We start from the raw sequence: 19,503 nt of genomic DNA, 5'->3' as shown, positions 1-19,503 counted from the left end.
TGCTTTCTTTTGAGAAAAAATGAAAAATATATGAGGAATGTTCCCATGATTGACTTGGGTACAAACATGGTGCCAGAATAGTCATGTAAATGATGCCCAATCCTACGTGGTGACACTAACTTCTGTTTTTATTAGTATTTTACATGTATTATGAAACATGGAGATAACGAACAATACTTGAGCTTAAAGTCCATTGAAACAATACAGATCGAAAGCACAGCAAACACGGACCTCTAATAAGCATCAGAGGTAGGATCAGGTGCCATGAAGAGGTAATCATCCCCTGTCGACCGGTCACATCCGCCGTGTGCTCATTGTCATGATCGGGCAAACGAAAAAATCATTAGACAATTCAGTGTTGGAATAATGGCCTAACAATTAGTATGAAAAACGTGAGTCAGCATTCGCCTTCATGATAGCTTGTTTTTGCTGATAAGGTCATTGTATCGACCAAATAACTTGCAAAATGTTAACTTGATATCCCTGTTTCATCAACTTGTTTGTCAGTAGCTTGTCTCGTTTTGGAAATTGTTCGTACGTGGATCATACGACTCCGTGATATATCAAACCAAATTTAGAGCAAATCGAGTCTGTCATATTATATTTATGAACGGATTTTAGTTTATCACGAATAAAACAAGAGACCCACGGGCCTTATTGGTCACCTGAGTAACATGTATTTTTGTTTGCTTAATTCCCAAGAGCAGAGGAGAATATTTTTGAAGAATTAATGCATTTTCACTACATAATCATTAGAGCACCACCTTAACACCAAACCCCTGACCCTGGGGTCATGAAATTCACAATTTTGGAAGAGGCACTCTTTCTCATCATAACTATGTACTTAGTTCATTGGCTTAATACCCAGGAGCAGAGGAGAAGATTTTTAAAGAATTAATGCATTTTACTATATAATCATTAGAGCCCCACCCAACACCAGAACCCCTGACCCAGGGGCCATGAAATTCACAATTTTAAAAGAGGCACCTTTCCTCATTATAACTATGTACTTAGTTCATTGGCTTAATACCCAGGAGCAGAGGAGAAGATTTTTAAGAAATAATGCATTTTCACTATATATTCAACAGAGCCCCGCCCTAACACCAGAACCCCTGACCCTGGGGCCATAAATTTCACAATTTTGGTAGAGGGCTCAATTCTTTTTACAATCATGACAGTTCGACTGCTTGATGTCAAGAAGTAAAGAAGAAGATTTTTAAAGATTGCATTAATTTTGATGGTTTTAGCCCCACCCCTCAGGCCCCAGGGGGGTAGGGTAATGAATTTCACAATTTTTACTCCCCTTCACCTATAGATGCTATATGCCAAATTTGGTTGAAATTGGTTCCAGAAAAGGCTGAAAATATTCAAATGTTAACGCACGACAGACAACACATGCCGACGGACGAAAACAGATAGCAATTGGTCACCTGAGTAAACTCAGGTGACCTAAAAAAATCGAAACGAGTTTGAACCACTTGGTAGAAGTCAGGGAGCTAGATCAAGAACAATGTACAAGAGAAATATTAACCTACCAGTGTCAGCTAATTTAATGGACATACTCCCACATATACGCTGTAATGGATCTAGTTATTTTGATAGAATATATTAACAACTTTATGTTGGCAGTATCTGTCATGACTTTACTTGAATATTTCTGCATCTCAATATTCACAATTAATTCATATTATACCAGATTTTCATAAGAAGATATTAAAGATACTTCCTATAATTATAAATTTATGTGAATCTTTGAACCCGTCATGGTCTCTTCCTATACTCTTGGGCCATAATTTGAACGAACCTGAATTTGTACTATATAAAGAAGAATTTGCAAAGGTATTGGCTTTTTGAGTTTAATTGTTCTTTAAAAGATTTTTAAATGAAGCCATCAAATTTTCATAACTTCATTATCATCTCCTTTAAAAAGAGGGCGTGACCCTCCAAATGAAAAAGGTAAAGATAATGAACAGTTATCAATCGTTTAAAAACCACATAAACACACACTCACACACACACAAACAATACAAATCTGTGAACAAGGCATAAAACAAAGACCCCTGGAAATTCCAGAGGTGGGTCAGGTGCCTAGAAGTAAGGTAGCATCCCCTGTCGACTGGTCACACCTTTCTGGGAACACTATGTATTGATCAAGTAGACAAATATTCCATTATATATTATTATGTAATCAAACACCTAAAAATTGGTATGAAATAAGTCTGCCAGAATGCAATCCAATGATAGGTTACATATGTTAGTGAGTTCATTATAACGACCATAGAATTTATGAAATGCTGACTTTAAACGAGGTTGTAGAAATCCCTGTAACATCAACTTACCTGTCAGTACCCTGCATCGGTTTTAAAATTTGATCGTGCTCTTGAGTATCAAATAAGTTGGGAGACATGCAGGCGATAGCGGAATATTACTACATAAATAAGGAAAGCTGATGATGGAAAAGCTGAAGTCATCTTGTTTGTCATACAGTTTAGTTGTTAGTTGGCCCTTGTCCATAGTCAATAAAACATCCAAATATGAAACAGACAAGGCAGACTCTGTAGTGTCTCATTTCGACTAGGATATATCAAGTTGACATATGATTAAAAGTAACTATTGATAAAATGTCGTCGATGTATCCGAATGTCGAGTTGAAGGCCACAGCAAGTCTTCTTCTCATGCTTCATAGGGATATAAAACAGGTCGGCTAATAAAGGAGGACAATTAGTGCTCATCGAAATTTCGAACAGTTTGTTGGAAGACCCGTTGATCTTTTCACAAAAAATCTTACAACAAAATTTTTATTTTAAGTGAAAACTCCAAGGAGTACATAGATGTTGCCCATGAGGACTCTGGCATCCTTTTAATATGAACAATCTGAATCCCCTTCAACCTACTGTAACAGGAGGAAAAAAATTATGGATGGACTGAGAATCAAACACAGGAAGCTCATTGATTAGAGCATCTGTATATTAATATAATGCTCTACAACCCAGAGGTCCTGGATTTGATTCCCAGTCCAGCCATGAATTTAACCTTTCCTGTCTGTTACATTTGGTTCTGAGAAATTAAGATTTGAGAATGTAGTGTTTACTGTTGTGTGGACTGTCAACCTCTATGGCTTGGTGATTGGAGAACCTAGGTAGTATTTCAGGGGTCCAAGATTCAATTCTGGTCCAGCCATAAATTTTATCGTTTACTGTAACACAAAGCTGCTTTCTGCCAAGTTTGGTTGAAATTGACTTTGTGGTTCTGAAGAAGAAGTCAAAAATGTTAGACATTTACAGACACCAGACAAATGTAATCATTAATGCAAATGAGCTAAAACCTGCTATAAAGCCAGTATTCAGGGAAAATGAATGGTGTTGCTATGGTAACTAAAACAAGAATTTCTTTGAAATTCATTTTCCATGGTTTCCATGGGGAAGCGCTGCATTTTCTACAATTTGGCTGGACCAGAATTGAATCTTGGACCTCTGAATTACTACCCAGGTTCTCCAATCACCAAGGCACCCATGCTGATATTCCAAGTCCACACAACCCTAAATCTCTCTCAGACTAGAATGGTATACAGCTTATACTATTCTAATTCGTCAACTACAGTTATGATTAACCAGAAGTCTCTGATGAGACTGTAGTTCAGTTCTACTGGTTTGTATTTATAACAAAGGAAGACAAAAGTAGCACTTACACTTAAAACTATGCAATAACAATAAATAGAATAATGGTCCTTGGTTTAGTCTCTTTGTGGCAATACTTATTGCAAGCAGATTAAAACTGTTGGGAGAGTGGCCTTTTGAAAGAATTTCACCAAAATTTCTTTTTTTAGTAACCATGGCAACATCATTCATCAAAATAAAATAACATATAAAATTATGTTTCTTAGTGCAGTCTACTTGTGTGTAAAGTTATACTGAAATCAGATCAAAACTGTAGAAGAATTTTGGAAGTACTGGTCTCTGACCAGTAGAGCTAAAAATTAGGCATTTATTTTCCAGACATTTTTACATGAAATTTTTATATGTAGTATTTATTATTTCAATTTTACAATTCAGATTAACTTTGATATTTTCAAATCATTTTGAATGCCATCTGGGCTGACATCAGCACTTATTTTCCTTTTGCGTAAAACTTCAGAACTTAACTCCATATCATAACTCAATTCTGTTAATATTTCTTGTGGCATTGATAAAACACTGACGTTGTCTTTTCCAGTATGTTTTGTTTCCTCCTGAAAAATCTGCTTAAATGCTTCTTTACTTTTTGTTCCGTTATCAGACATGGGTTTCAGATTTTGTTCAACTGGAATGGTTCTATATTTTTCTGTTGAATGTTCAAAAACCACTTCTTTAATGAAAATGTTCTTGCTGTCATCTGAATCCACACATTGCACAGGGAATTTAATTTTCACCTCTGCTGAGTGTTCCCTGTTTATTTCTGTCCCTTCCTCCTCCTTTTTTACCTCAGATTTAACAATAGGAATCACAGCATTGTGTGGATCCTTCACTAAGACATTTAATTTCTTTTCTTTATCAGTATGTACTGATTCCAGCAGAGTTTCTGGTCCCTGGAATTCTGGGATTGGAATATCAAGTAATTTGCACAACTGTGACATCACTTCATCTACATATTCATGAACTTTTAATGTAGCTTTGCTGTCATGCTTGGTTGGCTGTAGATTCACAATGACCAGCTTCCCACCCTTCTTCCGGGAGGCTAACGGAAGATTTCCACTGGGAACAATTTGTAAAGAAGTTCCAAGTGTAAGATTTAAGTCAGCTTTCCTAAAATATAAATTATGTCTAAATATATCCAAGAATTTAAAACATTTCTTGATAACACAAATTTTCAACAGAAGATTTGGTCTTTAGTGGAATATTGTCAAATCAATTAGTGAATTGAAAAATCAATCCAAACAAAAATTAAGTTTAGGCCAAAATAAAAAATACCTTTGTTTCCCCTAATGCAACCCACCCACTTAAATCGCGCCGACTGAAAAGTTTTTTTTAATAAGATTATTCAAATATTTTTTTTATTGTTTATCAACTTTATAAAGTATAATTTCATCATTTTATCAGCGGCTTTTGTTCTATTTCAAATTGGCGCCCAAAACATGTGGTCGCAGAGGGTTAGTTAGTGTTATAAAACAAAGGCAACATATCAATCTTATTATAGATCTTTAAATTGTTAGAATCGTACACTCATGAACAAATTTTGTGAATTAAATATACCATGACTAAGGAGTGTTTCGATGGTATTTACAAATGTGTCTTCTAAAATTAACGTACCTAGTAAGCATGGCAAAGCCTGCCTCATGAGCAGATGAGGGGCCCAACCTGTGTATACATATCAATAGATTTCAATGCATTACATTTGTTTTGATCTAATAAACAGTTCATGTATGATCCTATTTTTACTTTTTACTTTTACCAGTGCATTTTTCTTTAATTAGGCCCTTGAAAATAGGTTGTTTCTTTGCTTTAAAATCCCTTTAATATTGTTGGGCTGACATCATTTGTCAATAAAGATTTGCCTTGTGGAGGGCTCCAAATTTAGAACATTTACTCGGCACTTATGGCAATTGATCATTAAGCATCAGTAAGTGATCTTTTTTGTGCCAATAGCTATACTGCGACACTGGACCTACTTTTTTACGGTCTCATTCGACTGACCAGTCTCCATGTTCCACATTGGACCTGTGACTTAGAATAAGCTCCTAAATTGCGCCATGACTCCAAAATGAAACTCTCTAGAATCACAGAACCACGCAAGGCCCTTGAAATATATATTGCCTGCCTAAGCACTTGAAGATGATAGTAGGTTTGAAAGGTATACTCGGATGTTCGACGGCTGAGTATATGCGAATCTTGTCTTTTTAGAAATATTCGATTTAAAAAAAAAATTACATTGGTCTGAGATATTCCACAAGTTCAAATGAATAATACATGTATTTATGAATTAATTTACCATACATGTTGCTTTTAAATTTCATTTGTATGATATTCGGTTTAAAAATCAGGTTCTTTTGTTCTTTCTTGTTTACAAAGATATTATTCATTTTTTTCAGAATGTTTTTTTTCAATACTCTTGTCAGAAAAAAAAAAGTGTACCTACCTACCTACCCAACTTGAGATTTTAGGGTTGGGTTAGGGGAAACAAAGATATTTTTAATGATGGCCTTAGATGACGTATTACAATACCACGTCCACATATCAATCCATGCAGTTAGCATAGTGATATTATTCTTGAATTTCTTCCCTTAACTTTACAATATTAACTAATTTAACTACCCCAAAGTGTATGGATGGAAGGACGCATGTTCAGACAGATGGATGGACACCCCAACACTTTATTTCCCCCTCTTTTCAAGGGGGAGGTGTAAAAATATTCTCATTTGAATCAAATAACTCAACTCGCAGGGTAAAAAAAGAAGCAGTTCTTAAAAACTATGAAGATTGGGGATTAAAAATGCTAAACCAAATGTCTTTTATAGCTTTAATCTATGAAACTATTTTGGATAAGACATTTCATTTTACAAATTGGAAGATGGAACACCTCATTCCAAACTTTTAACCTAGACAAATTTATCCATCATGGAATTGAATATGCCACAGTTTTCTTGTAAACACTGAAAAATAAATTTTGGATAGATGTCTTCAAGTCCTGGTTAATATTACAAAATCTTGATAAACAGTCTGAGGTTGCTGATCTATGGAGAGGAATCAAAGTACTGAGAGTACTGATGGGTGGAAGCATAATTGTAAGTTCTCTACATGATGATCAGAAAACAAGAGGCCCAGGGGCCACATCGCTCACCTGAGCACTCTGGCTAGGAAAAAGCAGAAAGCAGTTCAGTCTTGAAAAGTTTTGATATAAAAGCGGTTCTAGGGGGTGGGTGGGGGGGGGGGGGGGGTGGAGGGTGTTGATTTGAACTAATTTGAATCTATACTTCATAGGGATGCATTTGAATTAATATGACAAATAATGGCTTTGCTGTTCTTAAGAAGACAATTTTAATTGATATATCATTTGTATTCCTTTGTTTGACTATGATCCCCTGTTATGGCCCCTCTATTCTCCTGGGGGTTCATGATTTGAACAAAATTTGAATCTACATTACCTGAGGATGCTTCCATTTAAATATGACTAATTATGGCTTTGCTGTTCTTGAAAAGAAAATTTTTAAAGATTTTTTCCTATGTATTCCTATGTAAAACTTTAATAGCCCATTGTGGCCCCACCCTACCCCAGGGGGTCATGATTTGAACAAACTTGAATCTACACTACCTGAGGATGCTTCCATTTAAATATAACCAACCATGGCTTTGCTGTTCTTGAGAAGAAGATATTTAAGATTTTTCCTCTGTATTCCTATGTAAAACTTTGATCGCCCATTGTGGCCCCATCCGACCCCCGGGGGTGATGATTTGAACAAATTTGAATCTACACTACCTGATAATGCTTCCATAAAAATATAACCAATCATGGCTTTACTGTTCTTGAGAAGAAGATTTTTAAAGATTTTTCCTGTATATTCCTATGTAAAACTTTGATCGCCCATTGTGGCCCCACCCTACCTACCCCCGGGGGTCATGATTTGAACAAAATTGAATCTACATTACCTGAAGATGCTTCCATATAAATATAACCGATCATGGCTTTACTGTTCTTGAGAAGAAGATTTTTAAAGATTTTTCCTGTATATTCCTAAGTAAAACTTTGATCGCCTATTGTGGCCCCACCCTACCCCCGGGGGTCATGATTTGAACAAACTTGAATCTACACTACCTGAGGATGCTTCCATATAAGTTTCATATTTCCAAGCCCAGTGGTTCTTGACAAGAAGATTTTTAAATGATGCCATTAATTTTTCACGAATTCATAATTATCTCCCCTTGGAAGAAGCCGTGGCCCTTCATTTGAACAAACTTAAATCCCTTTTACCCAAGGGTATTTTGTGGAAAGTTTGGTTGAAATTGGCACAGTAGTTCTTGAGAAGAAGATGAAAATGTGAAAAGTTAACGACAGGAACGACGACAACAGACAAATTTCGATCAGAAAAGCTCACTTGAGTCTTGGGCTCAGGTGAGCTAAAAAATGGTGCATTCTTCTTAGCCTGTTGTTCTAATTTTAGTTTAATGAATGTGTTCTTCCTAATTCAAATTCAGACAAATCTGTTTTTTTTTTAATTTTAATTTGACATAAAAGTTGAAAATTGATAAATTTTAAAAAGTGTTGTTCAAAATTCTCATAAATTGTTAAATTTCAAAGCCATTGTTAGCTACTGTTTAAATTTATCAAAAATAAAATTCAAAGACTTTTTCAGAGTTCTCATCATTGTCGGAAATCCACGGTCGTTCTCGCTTGAAGCGAGACCGACCGTGGGTTTCCAACAATGAGTTCTCACATAATTGTATTCAAACTTCTCATTAATTGTAAAAGAGCAAGGATCACTTATGGCCTTTTTTGGCCCTGTAAATTTCTGAAAAATTAAAACTGCATAATTTTAGTTGTCAAGGCAATAAATATCATTTGAACCCTTGGTGACTGAATTTTCATCAATAATGATGTAATTTTCCTGCTTGTCAATGCATTATGACATCACAAATTGCGTCACTATTTACATATCCTGAAGATTTTTTCAAAAATGGCCAAAATTTGATGCTATTTTTCAATATTTCGTATACAGCACAACCTCCGATCCAAAATGTGCAAATATATTAAAAGAGAACTACTTATGAAGATTAAAAAACATTTTTTAATTTTTTGATCGAGAGGTGTGTTCATATTTTTATTCTTTATTGAAGGTTCTATACACATGTATTCTGCAAAATTCAACAATGCAATTTCACACAACCTTTTTTCCAGTACCTGGACTCTTTAGAGGAAACTTTGATATACAAACTGAAAGCACTAAGTCTCTACTTTATAATGATGTTGAGAATGGGACATAAAGTGTTTGTGAATAAATTGGTCTATCTATCATTTTATGCATAAAGTGAACCTAGCTCTTTCAAAGACATTGCTGTTTAAGTGCTCATAAATTGCATCGTCGGAAACCTACGAGACCGACTGTGGGTTTCTGACGATGATAAATTGATAACTTTTAAAGACATAAAATTTATGTGGATAAACTTATTTATTTTACTTATATAAACAATAGATGAAGTTGTTATTTTCATTAATATTTGAAAAAAGTTTGCTTCTATCATTTATCCTTGGAAATGATCGACAACTTATTATTTAATTTATTTAGAGTGCTCATTAGTTATGTTTATCTGAACACCCACAGATCAAACAACTTTTGCTTACACAAACATCAAGTACATGTATGTTTGAAGAAAACCATCTGGGGTGCATCCACTCAGGGCACATGGGAAACACTTGGAATCCATGATTACAGGGGTGGGGGGATATGGTGGAACCAGCTTGCACTTAGCCACTTACTGTATGTGTACTTAAAAAAGCGGGCTTCATATTTTAGCGGCTTTGGCGCAGACAACAATGCGCTAATTCATGAATACCACCAAGAAATCATTCATAAATAAAATATATGGCACTGACATGTATAGCGCTAATTCATGACTTCGCCAACAACTCCATACCTAGTGATTGCGCTAAATTTTGAATAGACCAAATTATGTACACATACAGTAGTTTAAGTTTGTTTTTTTTTGTTTGTTGTTTAACGTCCCTATTGAGAATTGTTCACTCATATGGAGACGCCACCACTTGCCGGTGGAGAGCTGCAAATTTTGACCTATACTTGGCACTCAGGGCCATTGAGCAGTGAGGAATCTTTTTCGTGCCTGTTCCTACTGCAAGTAACATCAGTTTGGAGTACCACAGCAAGGGGCTAAAATGACCTGTGATGTAGAAGGTCATCAAAGCATTTGTAGTAGGAACTTCTACCTAAAAATGTGTTAATAAATAACCTTAGCATATCAGTGTATCATGATACTTGCAACATCACTTATTAGTACATGTATCATGATATGCATCATATCGCAAGGTACACTGTAATACTCAGGCTTATAATGAAGTTCTACAAAGTGCTGATTAACTACAAGAAAACACTTTACTTTGAATGTTGGTCTGCCAACTCAAGGTCTCTGTCAGGTAGGGAATCCTCCCAATCCAGTATTGTGTCTCTCAGACGCCCCCTGAAAGAATATTTAGCATAGGTAAATGTCTATCAGAACTGTTTTCATCGATATGGCTATATTGCTTTTACATGTTTATCTCAAAGTTCAATTATAGGACTATATGTCCCATCAACAAAATGTTCAGGCCAGATTAACCTAATATTAATTAATATCAACTTTCTTCCCTGCTCCCATCCACAATAATTTTGTTGTGAAATTGCAAGATTATAATCATTTTAAGTTGGTATTTGTTGTCCACCTTTGAGTGGCTTTTTATAACAGAAATATAGATTTTTTAATTTGGCTGTGGATCATTTGATTGGACATTCATGTCATACCAGTACATCTGATTCTCTCTTACAGTCCAGGAACAACAACTTGTTTTTAAATGTGTAACTGTGTTAGATTAATAAAATGGAATGTATTCTATACCCAAATTTAGCCTTCTGCGACATTTGCGTTTCAGATACATGTAATCACGACGTCAGTGACTTAACCACTGGACTCCAGGATGGAAAAAAAAACTAAACTACTGCAATATAAAGCTGATAGCTACTTGTACATGTACTAGACATTATAAATGAGTAATATTGCAAATTTCCTTTTAAGCCTCTTATTATCCTAAATATTGAAGTAAAAGTATAAAATTCCTAAATAGGTCACAGTGCCCTACTTTTCAGTTGATATATTTTGAAGCCCAAGATGCATCAAGTGACAAAGTTTTATGATTCTAAGCCTCTCATTATCCAAAATGTATTAATATACAAGTAGTTGTGAGATTCCAAAATAAGGTCACCATTATCTACCTTTTTGTTAACACATTCTGAGAACCTGAGATACCTCAACTGACGAAGTGTAATGATTCTAAGCCTCTTATTATTCAAAATATTTAGAAAAAGTCATGGAATTCCAAAAAGTAGGTCATGATGACCTACTAGTTTTGTTGACACATTTTGTGGACCTAAGATGCATCAACTAGCAAAGTCTGATGATTCTAAGCCTCTTAGTATCTGAAATATTAAGATATAACCTTGAAAAAAAGGGTTACTGTGACCTACTTTTTGGTTGATGTACTCGTAAGCCTTTTAAAAGATGCATCAATTAGCAAAGTTTGATGATCCTAGGCTTCACAGTGTCCAAATATGCATAAAAACAATTTGAAAATAAATTTCGAAAATTCAGAAAGTAGGTCACAGTGACCCCCTTTTTCATAAATATGTTAAAAAATCCAAGATGCATCAACTTATAAGGTTTGACGAATTCAAATGTCTATGTATCCAAAATGATGAACTAAACAGACCCTGAAATCCAAGATGCATCAACTGATCCTAAACCTCATCTTTTTCAAGATATGCATCTAAAACAATTTGAAACAAATAGCTGCAGCAATCAAAAAGTAGATAAGGGTGACCTACTTTTGGGTCAACATATTGCAAAGTCCTAAGATGCATCAACTTACAAGATTTTATGATCCTACTCCTAATAATAGGCAAAATATTTAAGTTTCAACAAAATGTTATTTAAGGTTAACTTTGAAGTGAAGTCCTTTGCCCTATGGTGATGCCTTGAATATTCTTCAACATATCCTCATCAAGTTTGGTGATAATCTTCCCAATGGTTCTTGAGAAGATTTTTTTTAGCAACCACTACTTTTGTTTTCATTTCCCTTTGGCTCAGAATAGCTAACAACAACAATATAATGTTCCTTGAATTTTGTTTAATTGCTGATTTTCTTTTCTTGTTTATCATTGATATATTGCAGCATTTAAAGTTTTTAAATGCTTTAAATTGCAGCATTTAAAGTTTTGACAGGTTTTCTCTTTTCTAAAAACTTTGATGTGATATATTTATTACATTTATTCAAGTTAATCAAGAGAATCCAATTTATATGACATACACCTGAGATTAAAGTTGATTCTGATATACTATCATGCATTTGAAACCATAGACAAACTATTCTGGTTCGAGTGTCTGACAACCACAGCCAATTGTGTCAACAATTGTGTTCTGTGAGAACAATCTCAAATGGTTGTTCTTGTATCCAATATATTGCCACATGTTTGGTGTATGTCATGAATAAGTTTGATGTATTTGCTTTCCATGCTACAAACATTTGGCAAACCTTGGATGATTCCATTGTCTTCATCAAGTGATAGGTGAGGTACAAATCAGCCATATGTACCGAGTGGCTACACAAATAACCTCAGTTAGTACAGCATTTTATTTAAACTCTAAGTTGGTAAATAAAACTTAAATACGATTATATTCCGGTAAAATGTTTGCCATGTGGATGACCAGGTTTTTAACATCTAATTGCCCAAAGCAAAATTTACTTGCATTGACTAGTGTTTATCCACAACCCTGTAAACTGTTCCAACCCAGGATATACAATTACAACTTGGTAGCTTTATATTTATTATCATTTAGTGTAAAAATTAGGATAATTTCCCTTCAAAAATCCCTTCAAACTGTACAAAATTGAAGTGTAATTTCAAGTAGATGGATACCTTTTTGTCACAAGTCATAATGTACGTGATACAGGTTAGGTTACACATGTTACAATATGAATAAATTTTTCTATCAAATCAAATAGCCCATTATAACAAGAATTAAATTATTATATAGAATAAATTGAAATCTAACCTGCACTTTCTGTCTCCTGTTTTGGTGAACAAGCATGGATTTCCTGTTGGTTTTAAACCCATGGTGGCTACAGCTGAATTGTTTATAAACTACAGAGATGGAGGAAAAAAAATTGTCAACATCATCTCATAGAAAATTAGGATGAAATCTGTTTTTAAGTTATATTTACTATCAATGATACAAGGCAAGATTTCGATGCAAAGAGAATGAATGGTTTAAACCTTCCCCAATGTAGATATCAAAGAACAATGTAGAACTGTGAATATCAAATTATTCTGCTCTTCCTTTATTTTAAAGTACCGGGATAATAGTTTTGTTTTTGTAATATCATATACAGTCAAACCTCGTTATCTCGAACTCAGTGGGACCAAGAAAAAGTTGGAAATATCCGAGGATTCAAGATATCAAGGATAAAATACTTAGAGAATAAGTGTTTAGGACTTCCAAATCAATTTGACATATCTATGGTATTCGAGGTATCAGTGTTCGAGATACCGAAGTTCAACTGTACAGGTATTTGACTTTGGCATTGTGATTCAAACTAATCAGTAGTTTGTGTGCTTTTCAATACTTTTTTATGGCAGACACACTTGCCTGTGTTCCACATTTATTACATTCCTCAACAAACATGTTCCCATGGAGCTCCGACAGTCTGTTTCTGGGAAATCCAGATCTGACATGTAAGCCATCAACGTTCTGTGTAATTACGTACTTAACAATTCCTAAAAAAGATTTAATTAATGAATTATATATCCAATAAATAAAGTAGTAAGAAATGCAAGTTTTAACAAATATGGACACAAGAAACCCCCTTGCACTTACCTGCTCTCTCTAAAGCCACGAGTGCCATATGAGTTAGAGTTGGCCTGGCATTATCAAATGTCACACTTACTTGTGGTTTTTCTCCTTTCTGCTCCAAAGTCCACACACCTGTAGAGAGAATATTCAAATCATTTTCAAAATCTGCAAATTCTACACATGGATGAGAGATATAAACAACATTTTCCTTCAAAAAAATATGAAGTCCTAAGAGAAAAAAATATGTTTGTTTATGGTTATCCCACCGACCCTACTTTCATGCACTTTTTTTTTTTTTTTTTTTTTTACATCGTATCAGTACATTTTCCCTCAAACATAAGAGTATACAGGTATAAGGTCACTTTTTTTAGGTTGTTTAAAAGCTGTCAGGTATAGATGATTAAAACAAAAGATTTTATGGCTAAAAAAAAAAGAACTTTACACTGACTTTAAAAACTGTATTTCAAAGCTATGCCTTTATGTAAAATAAATAAATAAAATAGAATATAACAAAATAAAAACAAAATCCTACCCACTGACCCTATTTTCTGTAAGCATGTAATAGTAAACTTTTTTTTTTCTTAGGCCCAATAAGGACTAGGGCTGGTACGATATTTGGAGATATTGATAATATCGATTCTGTGTGAGGATGATATGCATATTGATACATATGAAGAAATATCGCCAAATAAAAATCTGACTTATGTTTTTCTTTGTTTACTTAACATTTTGGGTTTGATATATAAAATAAATATGGTAAATGTAAATATGAAATACATAAAAATTAACACAACTTGTGTAAAATAATTTTGTTTTACAACAGATATACAACAGTTACTTCTTTGAAAAAATTATTCTTATTTGTGAAGAAATGATTTGTTCATTTCAATACCAAAAGAAGATTTTATAACCAATTCAACATATCGTGATACATATCATATTGTTACTCAAATATCGTGATATGTATCAATATAGATAGCCCTAATAAGGACAATTTTAATGATTGTGCCTTGTAAAGACCAATATGAAGAAATGCTTAACTCCTACACATAACTCTTGAATCTGTCAAATTTTCCTTGTTTAATGTAATGGCTCATTGTCTATCACCAAAACCTTCACCAATTTCTCAAAAAGAAAAGAGTATGTCAATATTAATGTCCTTCCTGATACCTCTGGGCCCACGAAAGTCTGGGATTCCAGCAGCTGTGCTGATGCCTGCCCCTGTGTGCACCACCAAGTGTCTGCTGGATCTTATCATGTCAGCTAACTGTTGGACTTTTTCTGATACCACTTCTGGGGGGTCAAACTTTTCTGCTTGGCCACATTTTCCTTTGTGTTCATAAGGAGATAATCCATCGGAGTAATTGACAGACATTTTCTTCTGTAAAGAAAATGAATATAAAATGAAAGAAAAAGTGAGCAAGCTCACATACCCCACGCTTCCCCAAAACTCGACAATGCAACACGTAATGAATGGCACAGTGCATTTTAAATACACAGTATAATTCAAAAAAGGGGCATTACTTGCAAAAAATCATCACATCAAAACTTCTTGCATATAAGGACATTCAAATCTTTGTATGTTACAAATTTAACTGGGCTGAAGTTTCTAGATAAATAATGGAATCAAAATTTCTTGGTAATATACAAATCTATACATAATTCTGAAATACCTACAAAGTTTCAGGAAATTCAGTGCCGGAATTATGCTGACAAACTGCTATTTAAATTCCTCAGTGATTTCGATTTGTTAATGAGTGTAAGTCCATGTCCAACACATGACAGTTTACACATTTAAATAATTGATGGAAACAAAATTATGATGTAGTCATTCATATGAATCTGTTTATATACTGTACTTATGAAATTATTTAAGGCAAAGCACACCAATTTGAAGGGGGGGGGGGGGGGGGAGAGAACTATCGAAGATGGTGTGTGTGTGAGTGTGTGTTTGTGTTAAACCATTAATATTTTGATCTCAAAATCAATAGGGGTCTTTTAAGGTCATAAAATATTTCACATAGAATTTCATTATAAAAAGCTGATTCCAGTGGAGTTTCTTATTACCTAGCTGGAAAGTTTCTTCAATAAAAGGCAAAACTCTTAAGGCAAAAATAATGGAATCGGAATTTCCTGGTAATATGCACATCTACACACTGTGTACTAAATATCTGCAAAGTTTGTCCAAATTCTGTGCAGCGGTTTAAGAGGAGTTGTGCTGACAAACTGTTCATCTCTATATTCAAGATGTGGCCAAAAACCTAAGTTGAAAAGTGCCGAAATTCCCAGAAAAAATAATGGAATCAGAATTTCCTGGTAATATGCACATCTACACACTGTGTACTAAATATCTGCAGAGATTGACCAAATTCTGTGCAGCGGTTTAAGAGGAGTTGCGCAGACAAACTGTTCATCTTTATATTCAAGATATGGCCAAAAATCTAAGTTGAAAAGTGCCGAAATTCCCAGAAAATATAAAGGAATCGGAATTTCCTGGTAATATGCACATCTATACATTGTGTGCTAAATATCTGCAAAGTTTGACCAAATTCTATGCAGCGGTTTAATAGGAGTTGTGCTGACAAACTGTTCACCTCTATATTCAAGATATGGCCAAAAATCTAAGTTGAAAAGTGCCGAAATTCCCAGAAAAATATGGAATCGGAATTTCCTGGTAATATGCACATCTACACACTGTGTACTAAATATCTGCAAAGTTTGACCAAATTCTGTGCAGCGGTTTAAGAGGAGTTGCGCTGACAAACTGTTCATCTCTATATTCAAGATATGGCTAAAAATCTAAGTTGAAAAGTGCTGAAATTCCCAGAAAAATAATGGAATCGGAATTTCCTGGTAATATGCACATCTACACATTGTGTCCTAAATATCTGCAAAGTTTGACCAAATTCTGTGCAGCGGTTTAAGAGGAGTTGTGCTGACAAACTGTTCATCTTTATATTGAAGATATGGCCAAAAATCTAAGTTGAAAAGTGCCGAAATTCCAAGAAAATATAAAGGAATCGGAATTTCCTGGTAATATGCACATCTATACATTGTGTGCTAAATATCTGCAAAGTTTGACCAAATTCTGTGCATTGGTTTATGAGGAGTTGCGCTGACAAACTGTTCATCTCCATATTCAAGATATGGCCAAAAATCTAAGTTGAAAAGTGCCGAAATTCCGAGAAAAATTAAAGGAATCGGAATTTCCTGGTAATATGCACATCTACACATTGTGTCCTAAATATCTGCAAAGTTTGACGAAATTCTGTTCAGCGGTTTATGAGGAGTTGCGCTGACAAAAAAACAGGACTGACGGACTGACTGACTGACACACTGACTGACTGACTGACACACTGACTGACTGACTGACTGACGGACGGGTCAAAAACATTATACCTCACGCAACTTGTTGCGTGGGGTATAATTAGCAATTTTAGGTGTCATAAAAAAATCTATACATCTACTTTGCTCATTATCTTTTATTTTCCGATGTGTTCCTCATCAAATATACATGCAATATGTACCAGCTGTACACAAAATGTCATGTAGTTTGGACCCCATTCACAGGATAATGATGGGACACTGAAATTCCAAGGAAATTCAAATATGTCCCTTATTGTGAACTGGTTACCAAAAGCTGCCACTTTTTCTTGCTTTCATGACATGGGAAATGTGTTGGACATGTCACTTACCCGGTACTGTGTTTGGTTAATGTAAACAAAACATCACTTTGAAGGTGTGAACTATTTCCCGTGATTATTACATTGTTATTTTAATGTATCAAAAACTCCTCTTATGTTGAACTGTTTTGTTTTTTTTTTAAGGGGGGGTGTTAAATAATAACTTACAATAGGTAGAATTTTTCAATAGAAAGACATGTCAAATAAAAAACAAAATGATTCAAATCCAACTCTACACGACAATGACACAATGTTCAATCCATGACTTATTTGCTCTAATTGTATGTCCATTCAATTATTATTCAATTACTTTACAGTTTAAGAGACTGATCTCAAGATGTTTACAGTAGGATCTTCTGAGGGATCATTCTCCTATACAGTAGGGATACAGAAAAACTTGTTAACTGGAAGTTGTTGCTTTTTAAGTATATTGATGCAGATTTATAATACTTATAGCTATAAATGAAAATCTTTATATTTTGCACTGTATATTTATACCCAATTTGGGATATTATATCGCAAATGGGCTATTATGTCCCATTTGGGCAATTGGTCCCAACCTGTCTAACATCAAAAATACTAAAACAGTGCCCCATAGTGTCCGTCTACATTTTTTCAGACAAGTTTCTACTTCTACCAGTAAGCTGCCACTATCAAAATGCTGACTATTTTGCCACTGTTGGGTGTGCACTAGTCCAAAATATCTGACGTTTTCCTGGCTTTTTTACGATTTTGATATTTTACGTGCCAGGAAAACGTCAGAACCGACGCCATTATGAAAACTGGAAATTTAGCTGTCTCCAACTGGAGTTAATTTTCGATACGTTCAAAATCGAATTAAATGCTGAACTCACAATTTATCAATAGCACAATGCTTCTTGTACTCACCAATATCGATGAAAAGAAAACATCACTCCACATTTCAATACAGGACTTGCAAGATTTTAAAATACACGAAATGAAAACAAATCTCGACAGTCAGATAAAATGTTTTCATTGGATTGTATATTTTATAATTGAACCATAAAAACGATGTTGGTGAGTACTAAAAGTATTGTACTATTGATAAGTTCTAAGTGTGACATTTTATTCGGTTAGCAAGTATCGAAAATCAACCTGAGATTGCCGCCTCCAGTTGGAGGCGGCGAATTCCCAGTTTTCGTAATGGCACCGGTTCTGAAGTTTTCCTGGCATGTAAAATATCAAAATCTTAAAAAGGTTAGGAAAACGTTAGATATTTCAGACTAGGTGTGCACATTTAAAAAAAAAATTGTGTGTGTCTGTTTACAGGTCAGTTAAAAACAGAGCTAGAGGTTTACTGACGGAAACATGCCTTGAAGCAGTCAAGACTCGGGGCCATCACAGTAGAGGTGGGTGGGGCGTTCCACTCCTTGTTGATACATGGGTAGAATGATTCCTTCCTCACTTAAGTTCAATATGAAGGTAGGCTATTTGAAATGCCAGAATATAGATGTTCTTTCTTGGATTTTAAGTTTCTGGCTAGTGTCAATCTAAACTTTGTTGTTAATCAGCTACACAGCAACATCACAGCAACAAAATCACTTAAGATTTTTAAATCTCAAGTGACTAAGACATAGTCCTGTTTTTATCCAATTTCTTATAAAAAACTTTCATTTAAACATGCACACACACAACTGGCAAAATCCTCAGCTTGATGAAGGAGGTCAGACAGATGTATTCTCTTTAGGGAAGTGGACAGGCTTTCGCCTACATCATCTGTGGATGTTAGCAAAAGCCTGTCCACTTCTCTAAAGAGAATAAGACAGAGGGTGAATAAGAAGCAGTTAACAGCAGTGGCGTAGCTGTCATTAGGCACATAAGGCACATGCCTACACTTCAATTTTTCAGAAAGAAAAATATAAAACAAAACTGTAAAAAAAAAAAAAAAAAAAATGAGTACATATTTTTGCCATTGATATAGTTTCATACAGATAATCTGTGTATAAATAACAACCAAAACTGTGCTACGTAATAATCTGCAATAGTTAATTGGCTGTTTCTATGAAAGAATTCTCAGTTTATATACAGTCTTTAAAAAAAATTACATGCAAGTAATTACATAAATATATGTGGTATTCATTGTATAATTAATTAATTAACTTGAATTGACAACAATTAACTTTTTTTTATGACTGCCCACCCAAATTTACCTCATCTTTGTGGATAAACTAGCTTTTTTTCTGAACAAACTTAAGTTTGTTCATCATTTTGTTGCC

General features: G+C 34.5%; 1 protein-coding gene across 1 annotated transcript in view; it reads right to left on the bottom strand.

Annotated features, from left to right (window-relative positions):
* Window positions 1-3,970: 3,970 nt before the first annotated feature.
* The window catches only part of LOC133181633 (uncharacterized), a 37,039-nt gene continuing 21,506 nt past the window's right edge, over window positions 3,971-19,503 (bottom strand). The window contains exons 14-20 of the mRNA XM_061316177.1: window positions 16,897-16,907; window positions 14,754-14,964; window positions 13,608-13,715; window positions 13,380-13,507; window positions 12,786-12,874; window positions 10,080-10,160; window positions 3,971-4,781 (exon numbers count right to left, since the gene is read on the bottom strand). Of these exons, the coding sequence (XP_061172161.1) occupies window positions 4,049-4,781; window positions 10,080-10,160; window positions 12,786-12,874; window positions 13,380-13,507; window positions 13,608-13,715; window positions 14,754-14,964; window positions 16,897-16,907 (1,361 nt within the window). The 3' untranslated portion in view covers window positions 3,971-4,048. The remainder of the gene's footprint in view (window positions 4,782-10,079; window positions 10,161-12,785; window positions 12,875-13,379; window positions 13,508-13,607; window positions 13,716-14,753; window positions 14,965-16,896; window positions 16,908-19,503) is intronic.

This window comes from Saccostrea echinata, unplaced genomic scaffold, assembly GCF_033153115.1.
Source record: "Saccostrea echinata isolate AGI-Se365-2 ecotype Australia unplaced genomic scaffold, CSIRO_AGI_Sech_v1 ptg000009l, whole genome shotgun sequence".
In the NCBI taxonomy this organism is placed as follows: domain Eukaryota; kingdom Metazoa; phylum Mollusca; class Bivalvia; order Ostreida; family Ostreidae; genus Saccostrea; species Saccostrea echinata.
This window is presented reverse-complemented; position numbering and strand designations above follow the sequence as displayed.